This window comes from Chenopodium quinoa, unplaced genomic scaffold (assembly GCF_001683475.1).
Source record: "Chenopodium quinoa cultivar QQ74 unplaced genomic scaffold, ASM168347v1, whole genome shotgun sequence".
Lineage (NCBI taxonomy): Eukaryota > Viridiplantae > Streptophyta > Magnoliopsida > Caryophyllales > Amaranthaceae > Chenopodium > Chenopodium quinoa.
This window is the reverse complement of record NW_018745554.1, coordinates 7,990-18,860: the sequence shown is the minus strand read 5'-3', so window position 1 is coordinate 18,860 and position 10,871 is coordinate 7,990. Positions and strand designations below refer to the sequence as shown.

Below are 10,871 nucleotides of genomic sequence, written 5' to 3'. Positions count from 1 at the left end.
ATCGAAATTGGGCTTATAATATATCCTTGAAAAGCTCTTTTCGAACCCGACCCAACTACACTATTATTGGACCCTTTCTATGTACCAAACTAAACTGGATTGGCTATTTTCATAAAATAGGTTCTCAAAACAGAGAGAAAGAAGAGAAATAAAAACTAACCGCAACACTAGACTTTCCACACTTTCACTTCATTCGATTATGTTTCTACGCGAAAGATATTCATCACCGGGTTTGGTTTTGGGGAGACACAAATGGGTGTCTACATGCACGTTCCTTTAAATTGCTACATCATGAATAATTGCTAGTAACTTCAATAAAAATATAAATCAAATGGAAATTAAATTAAATTAAATAAAAAGTAGAGATGATTTGGTCCAAACCCTCAATTAATTATACCTTTCATGCCTTGGTTTAAGTATAAAACTTCGGGTATTGTGTGGACTCCTTGGAGTGCTTAGGGGAAGTATCTAGAGAGAATAGGGTGGCTACTATTTAGGCTAAAGAGGGAGAAGAGAATTATTTTGTGATCAAGCTTGTTAATGATTGAAAAAGGGGAGATATGACCTCTATTTAAAAGAAAAAATAAGGGTCGAAGAATTAAGAAAAGATAAGAATTCGAATTGGAATAATACTCTTGCGATAGACAGTCGTTTTTTGCGGTTTTTGTTTTTATCATATCGTTTTATCCAGAAATTGGAATAAGATAAATAATATATCGTTGGAAAGCTATTGAAATCTACTTTCTAACCTAATTAGAATCATATTAAAATATTTTGTAGAATAAAATATATGGCCGAAATAGTGAGACGGTGTCAGTTTTTGATAGAGTTTCATATTTCATTCATATCTTTTCCATTACAGCTCGGAATTGATATTATAATATATCATTAAAAAGATAATTTCAAGTGTTATCCAACCATATTAGATTTGGATAAAAAACTATGAGGCACGAAAATCAAATTTGACTATCGTTGAACGTCTTTCATTTCGAATAGAATTTGGACTTTCAAAAAGAGGAGTTTATTCAATTTCAAACACTTTAATCTTATCTTTTCAAAAAAGATAATTAAGATATTTTAGAAACTTATATAAGCTTCCAATTAATCCTAATTTGTTTAGGAATGGAATTAAATCCTTTGGACCCTCCACATGATCATTGGGTCGTAGGTAAGGTGGGCTTAGTTTCGATTTGGGCTCAGTTTAGTATTTTGGCCACAACTTATTCGTTATAACTCGGATTTGGGCTTATAATATATCGTTGGAACCCTCTTTTCAAACTCCATACAACTATTTAATCATTGGACCTAGATTATGGACCAAAATCAACTAGAATAAACGTTTTTATAAAGAGGACACAAAATGAATGATTTTAAAGGACACGAAATGAATTAATTATTTTGGGTTTTAAGGCACGAAAAGAGGAAAATAAGTTATGGTTTGGGGAAATGGAATAGGAATTGGGTTTTTTATGAAATGTATTGATATTGAATATGGATTTAAGCACTCCAAGATTAAATACTCAACCCAACTAATAGTAGCGGCGAAAGGTTGTTCATCATCGGGTTTGGCTTTGGGGAGACTTTTTTAGGTGTCTACAAGTATCACCAATTCCAATAAATAATTTATTTCAACCAATCATGCTACACATGTAATTCACCAAAACCATTCTTAATTCAATAATTCAATTCCAATCACCAATCTCATTTCAATTCAACCATTCCAACCAATTCCTAACATGACACTACTTGGAATCAATTAAATAAATTCCTAGCATGTTTCTACATGCTTAATAAATCTCTGAGTATGCGTACGTACCTCAATTAAGCCTTTAAAGTAGCCGATTACACTACAACAATTCCCGAATCAAATCTCCTACATATAGGGACAACAATACTATGTTACTTCTCCTTGTATACACAATTTCCAGCAACTTAAATTCACTTCAAACAACTTATAGTAATCTGAAAATTATAGTAAAACCCTTAATTTATCTCTTCATTAATGGGTAATTAAACCCTTTTCATAAAACCATCAAAAGTAGTACTTTGAGAAAAATTCCAGCATTATAATTTAATAAAAAACCCATTAAAGCTTCATCAAATCTCCAGAAAGATACAATCTTTAAGCTTTATTATCACTTACAATCAATGGGTATATGAAACCCCCAAATCAATTGCAAGTAAAAACCTAAAAATCAACGCTTTAATAATAAAACCCTAACTTTTAATACCTTATAAAATCATAATTTAAAACAATACAAAATCTGAAATTTATACTCTTTAATGATTAAAACACAACTTTAAAACATACTAATCATAATTAAAAAATAAAAATCAATACCCAAAAATATATAATACATAAATTAAAATAAAAAAACAAGGAGGAAAGAGAGAAGCAACCACGGGAGGAGGTGGTCGACGGCTGGTTGCGGGTTGTTGGCGGTGGCTAGGCGGCCGTAGGTGGCCGGCGTGGCTGAGGGACGGAAACCTTGGGTGATGTGGCAGTGGGATTTCCTACATGGAAATATCACGTAAGAAAGGAGGGAAAGAAAAAAAAAGAAAAAGAAAGGAAAAGAAAAAGAAAAAGAAAAGAAAGAAAAAGGAAAAATAGCTTACCTTTACCATTTGATCTTTTAGGTGGCAAAATTTGTGAGATTGAATGAGTATTTATAGTGTAGGGTTGTTTAGGGTAGGTTTGGGCTTTATAAAAATTGTGGACTTGAATTATAGAACAGGTAGCCCAAATGTTAAAATAGAATGATTTGGTTTATTATGAAGATGGACTATGTTCGGATGGAATAATTATTAACCCAGAAATTAAACCTTGTATTATTTAAATCCCATATTAAAAATATTTTGACGCAAAATTATATTTTATAATTAAATAAATAATATATAAAATATGTTTAAAATACGGGGTATTATAAATGGAATCAATCCTTGCTTGTTCTGATCCCAAAAGTTAAAACTCCGGAACTTCCTAATCAGTTTAGACCGATTAGTCTGTGCAACATGGTCTATAAGTGCATCTCTAAGTGCCTGGTTAACAGGTTAAAATCCATTCTGCCAAATCTTATTTTTGAAAATCAGCATGCCTTCATCCCTGGAAGTTACATGGAGGATAACATCCTCCTTAGTCATGACCTCATGCATCTTATAAACTCGAGGAAAGGCTCAAATTTTACAGCAGTTAATATCAATATGTCTAAGGGATATGATAGAGTGGACTGGTTTTTCCTTCTAAAGGTGCTTCAGGCATATGGGTTCTCTAGTCACTTGATTAGAATGATCTCTCAATGCAGTTCAACTGTGAGTTTTAAAGCAGTCATCAACAAGAAAACCCCATGGCATTTCATTCCTAAGTTTGGGCTAAGGCAAGGTGATCCGTTGTCTCCTTATCTTTTCATCTTTCGTATGGACATTCTCTTAAGAATGTTGAAGCTGGCAGAGGACATTAATTTGAAGGTCTCAAGGAGATTCCCGTCCATATCTCACCTGCTCTTCGCAGATGATGCTATGCTGTTCTTTAAAGCAAGTGAGGATTCATGCTTATGTATTAAGGACATCCTTTATAGGTTTGGTAAAGCTTCTGGACAACAACTGAACTCCAAAAATCCTTTATGAAGTTTTCGCCAGGGGTTGAGGATATAAGGTAGCCTGGAAACAGATTCTTTCTATGTTTGAGACGGATAACATGGTTACCCACTTGGGGGATCATATAGATATTCAGGGAAATAAGAGCTTGGCTTTTAGATATTTGGTTGACAAGGTGTCAAATAAGATCGTTTCGTGGGCTTCCCTGCACCTCTCTTAAGCGGCAAAGCTAATCCTAATTAATGCGGTGCTAGTAAGTATATCGACATATGTAATGAAATGCCTTAAACTCCCTTAAAGAATAGCCAACAAGATCGATTCACTCATCACTCAGTTCTGGTGGTCCAACAACAGAAACAAAGGTACACATTGGGTAAATAGGGGCATCATTCAGATCCCTAAAAGCATGGGAGGGTTAGGAATTCTGGGAACCTCAACTCTCAACTATGCTCTTCTTTTCAAGCAAACAACAAAGATGCACCTTAACCCGCAGCTCCTTCTCTCAAGAGTGCACAATGGCTACCAACGATGTGGTATTTGTGACATCGCAAAACCATACGGTAGATGGGGGAACCCCTCATTGGGAAGGACAAATCTCCAAAAGGTAACTTAATCTTTTAAGGGTAGCTTTTCTTGGAAAGTTGGTAATGAAAGAAAGGTAAAGGCTATGAGTATGCCTTGGGTACAAGGGGAAATTCCAACCGTGAACTCTAGTCAAACATTAGGAGTTGATTTTGGATGGAAAGTAGAGGATTTTATGACAGGAAAACTTGTAACTAGGATGTAGGAAAGGTAAGAGATTTTTTTGACTGGGATAGCGCAAAGGCAATTATGTCTATGGAATCCCCTAACACAAAGGAAGAAGACTTTGTAAACTGGAAGTTTCATCCATCGGGAAGATACACGGTGAAAACAGGCTACTACTACCTTTCATGGGAGCTGGGGTTAGAACGGGCCTCCTTTTCTACAAGGGATCAAGAGTTTGTGAAGCTTATTTGGAGGTTGAATATTCAACCAAAATGGAATTTGTTCTTGTGGAAATTGTTCCATGAAGGTATTGCAGTAAAGGTCAACTTAGCTAGGAGAGGAATACAAGTTGATGAGACATGTGATGTATGTGGGGTGGAAATGGAAGATAGCCAACACCTCTTTCGGTTTTGTAATCTGGCAAAGGAGGTTTGGGAGATTGGCTCCTTACCTATTTGCCATGACTCCATTGGATCCAAGTCGCTGAGGAAATGGATCCAATACTATACCCTGCTATTTTTATAGCGAGGATGGTAAGCATGGAACCCGTATTGTTTGGTTTATAGCGACATTATGGGGATTGTGGAAGGCTAGGAATGCAAGATGCTTCAATGGGACTACTGTGACTACTGGGTTGATTGCAGAATTCATTAATTTAACTTTGCAAGACCATGAAGTTTTCATCCACAACGACAACCACGACAACCTCAACCCTTATGAGAGCAGGGATGATCCAGTCATTCCCCCAGGGTTCAATTATGTGCAACTGGGAAGGGAGAAGATAGGGTTTGATAGCTTCACTATAGAAGTAGGTGGGTCATGGGACAAGAAGTCCACTAGGGCAGGGATTGGCTGGGCGGTCATAAGGAATGAATAGGATAATACTATGAGCAAGGGAGGGAAGTGTGGGGCTACCTCATCAGTTATTCAATGTGAGGCTTGGGCCTGTCTCGAAGCTATGAAGTGGGCCCGAACACAAGGTAAGGAGGGGATCCTGCTTCTTTCCGACTCTGTCTCACTCATTAACAACCTACAAGATAGATTGGGTAAGAACGTTGCCATTGATTGGATGGTAAAATAGATTAAGGAAGTGGGTGCAATTTTCAACAGATGTGCAATTCTAAAAGTTCCAAGAGAACAGGTTCAAAAGGCTAATGACATAGCAAGAAAGTGTCATGTTACTTTTTCTAATTTGTAGTTGTTTGTTTGTTGTTCCATTTGCTATTGTAAAAAAAAATAAAAAATAAAAAAATCCTGACATGATTGATGTAGAAATGGCATGTAAAAATCTCCTCCAACAAACCCTGCTAAATTGTTCACCATGTACACAAATGTGATAAATGGATCATCGCAGTCAATAAGAAACAGGCCATGACCAACAAACAACATAAACATGCAATTAGAAAAGCTCATTTTAGAAACCAACTTATTGCCACACTTTCCTTATAAAGTTGTTCATATATAGTTGACACACTATTGTAGGCGTCAACCTACCTTAGTACTTGTACTGTGAATGTGCTTGACCATTGTATGAATCTGTGAAATTGACATTGCATTATTGACATGGACACACATAAAGCCGCTAAAAAGTTTTTAAGGAACTTGTAAATTGTACATGAATCATTAACGAAAGGAATGACAAAATTAAAGGAAACCACGATTAGGAACAAATTCAAAGGCAACAACAATTTGATTAATGAAGATTATTATATTCCATCCTTAATCCATTAGATTGCTAACTTCATTTAGTAACGAACAACTGAGGGTTCGAGGATAACAATACGAAATTTTTGTTTCTCTCTATCTCACTACAAATCTCTACATCACTATGAATATTTACTCCCTACACTTTTTTTCTTGGCAAAAAACTATATTTTCATATTTTATCTTTCTTTTCTCATGTTCCCCACCCAAACTCACTACTACTTTTTTTTTATTATTATCATTTCATTTCACTCACATCCATTATTTTTCAATAAACTATTAACCCCACTATCTTTTTATTACAATTTTTTTAATACTCCCTTTGTTTTTTTATTTGCATCACTTTCCTTTTATGGGTGTTTTTTTTTAAATGCATCACTTTTATATTTAGTAACTTTACACTGTATTTTATAATTTTCTCTCTAACTTTAAACCCCACTCAAATTATTTTATCACTTCTCTCTCTCTTCCATGGTCCCCACTTAAATAATAAAAATATCTATCCTGTCTCACATTTTCTCTTTCATGGTCCTTTTTTTTTTAAAAGAGATTGATTCTAAATATAAAAATCATACGGCATCTACAAAGAGATAAAAATCTAATAAATACATGATAATTGAATCAAATAAAAACATAGTTAATTATAAAGTTGGGTACTAACCTTTTCATTTTTTTCACCTTTTGGGTACTCCCACTTTTTTTTCACCTTTTGGGACTTTTAGTTAAGTTTCCGGCCATTTAACCCAACTTAGACTCACCTGAGCAAAAGTCAGTCCCCTATTTCAGTTTTTATCCAAAAAAAAGTTAGTCCCCTTATTGGAACTTGTACAAAATAAGTGAGTCCCCTTCATTAATTCGAATCGAATCAAACTAATAACTAAACAACTTCAAACAATAATCTTATAAACTAAGTAATTATTTACATGTGAGAAGTAACATTATGCAAATATAATCTTAGGCCGTATAATATATATAATTTTATCAAACACTAAATATTTTTTTTTTTTGAAACATATCAAACACTGAAACTGATTTGAAACTGATTGCATTAATCTAATTAGTTTAAAGGCTAACTATGGAGGTCCAAAATATTACATTAAATTCTTCTCAATTGTCAAATTAAACTCCAAAACACATTAAATTCTTCTCGCTTAAAAAAATCAGTGTACATTGCACATATCAAAATTCTAGCAACAAAATCAATCGTCATAAACATTCATAACTTGAGCAATTATAACCAAAAGTTTAATAATCCATTTTTGAAGAACCTTAAAATTGAAAATACTGACAATTAAAGCAATAATATTTGATAAATAAAAAAAAGGTGGAAATAAAACTCAGAAGCCTCTTCAATGGAGAATTCGTGAGTACGCTTCAATGGAGGAGAGACGGTGAATAGGTGGCGAGCCAATCAAATCATGTTTACTTCTCACACGTGCTCATCAATTACATGCTCCCATCCAATTATTCTCATAAGCATCAAATAAGGGACTCACTTATTTGGGGGGATTTTATTTCTTCTGTCATTTTATAAGGGACTAACTTTTTTTAATCCAAGGGACTCACTTATTTAACCCAAGGGACTCACTTTTTGGCCGAATTCTACCCATGAGGTCCCAAACGGTGAAAAAAAAGTGGAAGTACCTAAAAGGTAAAAAAATAAATGAAAAGTTTAGTACCCAAAATGAAATAGATTGATTCATGGTCCCTTTGAAAGTGAATGATTTGAATAATATGTTTATATGATTTTATTGGTGATTGAATTTAATTGAATTAAATTATTATTTATGAAATAAAGCATGTTTAATTAATTGGTTTTAATAAATAAATGGAAAAATTAGAAATATTAATCCCAACTTTGTCTAATTTATGTAGAATAATCCCAACTTTCGTTAATACTAGAATAATCCTAACTTTATGGGGTCTTGAATTTCTTCAATCCCTACAGGTCACTTAACCTTCAAATGCAAGTAAAAGTCCTACGTGGCATTTATTTTGTTTATTTCTTTATTTTTTATTTGTGTACTTTTATTTTTATTATTTTACTTTACTTTTCCACTTTTGTCCACCTTTATTAAAGACCTTTCCTCATTTTAACGACTAGAAATCTTTTCCCCTTTCTCTTCTTTTTCTCTTCTGTTGCCCTGTTCCAGTTGCAAAGCAAATTCTGCGGTGTTACAAATCATGGCGAGTGGTAGGTCGTTTCAAGGTGGTTCATGTGGTTCGTATGTAAACTCAAGGGGTGGAGGAGGTTGTTATTTAACAACTAAGTGTAGTTGCGGGTTGGATGCGGTGGTGCGAAATGTGAAGAAGGGGCACAACATTGGTTCGAAGTTTTATGGTTGTCCTAAATGGCCGGTATTTTCCTAATTATTAAGGAATTTGAATTGTTTGGAGTTGTAATGTGTTCTTAATTGAGTGTGATTATATTATTGGTAAAATACAGAACTAGGGTTTCATTGAAGAATTTTTAATTTAATTTGGGGTTTTGTGCAGGATACAAATTGCAATTTCATGAAGTGGATTGAAGCTAGCAATGAGGATGAGCTGCGATTTCAAATATTTGAGAAGGATACTACTATAGCAGAGTTGGAGTTTCAAAAGACACTGTTGGAAGAAAAGGTGAAGAAATTACAAGGGAGGAAGGAGAAACTAGAGGAAGAAGTGAAAGAATTGACAAGGGAAGTTGGGCAACTTAGGATTGAAGTCATGCATTGTTCAAGGGCAGAATCCAATTTCTGTAGGACTCTGATTTTTTTTTTGTATTTTTGTTGGCATTATGGTTGTGTATTTGAAGTAGGAGTATGTTGTTGTTGTTTGGTTTGTATTGAAGACTTGTACCCAATTTAGCATATGAAATGAAATCAATTTAAGCTTTTATGTGCAAAAGTGTGGAATTAGTTCACTGTTGAACTCAGTTGAAAATAGCAATAACATCACTTCATAAACACATGACATACACTTCCATTGCCAAAGTGAATCCAAAATTACATATAATAATCCCACAGCCACACATAATGGCAAAATACTGACTACAATATTGTTGTTCACAAAAAACATTAAGCCACCCTAATTACTACTGAGATACTAGCATAATTGTTTGCAACAAAAAACAACAGATTCACAAACATAGGCCCCCTTCTAATTATTCTGCTGGTTCAAAGTTGAGTGCTGACTTGATTGGCTTCCTATAATCAGGTAATTTAAGGCTCCTTGATTCACTTACATACTCCTACCACCTCTACTACTGGTCCTATGGGTAGGAGCCCCCCTTTTGGCCTGTCACATAGAAAAGGCAAAATAGAGTTACAAATCAGAAAACCTAATTGCAGAAAAAGATTCAATCAATCATTACATCATACATTGGTGATTGCAGAACCATCTTCTACAAAGAGCACTCCAACTCCCTGTGGAAGATGTGATCTTCCCCCACCTCTGCTACCCCACCTCTGCTTCCCCTACCTCTGCTTCCCCTGCCACTCCCACCTCTTCCTTGGCCTATACCACCAGTAGACTCTGTACCTCCAACACCTGTTTGTTGTGGTTAGCCTCTCCCAGTAGAAGCATGAGCACCTCTGGACCCTCTTCCTCCTCTTATAGATCTCACACCTTTCCCTAACTGAGTAGGTTGTGTAGACATTGAAAGGTGTGTAGTCTCAAAAATTTGATGTTGGTGAGATGGCTGACCATCAGCCCTAGGCCTTCCCCTAGACCTTTTAGCTAGAGGTTCAGGTGGCACAATATTCCCCTTCTCAGGACATCTTCTTTTATTATGACCTTTCACTTTGCACAATGAGCAGGTCATTTCTACTCCTGTTTTGGTCAACCACCAGGCTTCTTTGGGTTCTCATAGGGGTCCTTAACCCTTTTCTTTCTTGGCCTTCCTGGCCTAATTTTAATGGGTGGTGGCTGCAAAGGGCTAGTAACCTTAGGCCAATATCTTTCACCAACTAATGGTGGAATTGAGCCTGGTTTAAATGACATTAAACAAGCATTAGATAGCTGAAAAACTTAAGCAACTGATTAAAGCTGTACAGTAAAATGATTTAGTCAGACATTACCTGCATAGGCTTTCAAGTATGTTTCCTTGGTGTAACATTGGTGCACAAATTCTTCTGCTTCCCCGTTTAGGAAGAAGATGCAGGCAATTGCATGCCTGCATGGTATGCCTAGCATATCCCACTTCTTGCAGGTACAACTCATTGCATCCAAATCCACAACAACTTGATCTTGTCCACATGTGACATTAAATAAATGCATTGATGAAGGGAGCACCTCACACTTTGAATCTTTGTCTTTCTCTTGATTCAGCTTGATCTAGATCCTTTGGCAAAGCACAGATGTGCACTTCTCCATTACTTGCCTTTTTTGAACCAATCTTTGCATCAAGCTTGTTCTGATATCCTTAAGCATGTGCGGAAGGTGCTTTGTCCTTGCATTTATAATATAGTCGTTGAAGGTTTCAGCTATATTACTTGTAATTGCATCTGTTTTGAAGCATGTGCTTAGGAATGCTCTGCAAAATACACTTGGGTTGTAAGCTTTGAAAGCTAGTGCAGCTTCATCATTGATCTCAATTAACTCAGCAAGTGCATCCTCATAGTCAGCCGTATTGTAAGACTTTGCAATCTTCCAAAATTGGAGTTTAAATTCATCTCCCCTGTAGGTTTTGGACCAGTTTGCATACACATGTCTGGCACAATGTCTATGTTCTGCTTTTGGCAGAACAGAGGAAACACCCGTCAAGATAGCCTACATTACAACAACATAACCATAAACATATAGTCAAACAAAAAAAAAATCTACCAATTGCATTACAAGATGTG

At 35.4% G+C, this 10,871-nt stretch overlaps 1 protein-coding gene across 1 annotated transcript; it reads right to left on the bottom strand.

Moving 5' to 3' along the window:
• Positions 1 to 9,867: 9,867 nt before the first annotated feature.
• LOC110716202 lies at positions 9,868 to 10,305 on the bottom strand. Its single transcript, XM_021894823.1, has 2 exons — positions 10,107 to 10,305; positions 9,868 to 10,013 (listed from the first exon to the last, which is right to left on the bottom strand). Exons 1-2 carry the CDS (start codon positions 10,303 to 10,305, stop codon positions 9,868 to 9,870), a joined length of 345 nt encoding a protein of 114 aa, XP_021750515.1.
• Between the last annotated feature and the right edge of the window lie 566 nt (positions 10,306 to 10,871).

Bases quoted from the DNA above. Each gene is read 5' to 3' on its own strand.
- LOC110716202 (XM_021894823.1), bottom strand. From the start codon at position 10,305: ATGCATTTATTTAATGTCACATGTGGACAAGATCAAGTTGTTGTGGAT. The intron at 10,014-10,106 runs GTAATGTCTGAC...CATTTAAACCAG, and splicing joins ATACTTGAAAGCCTATGCAG to GCTCAATTCCACCATTAGTT.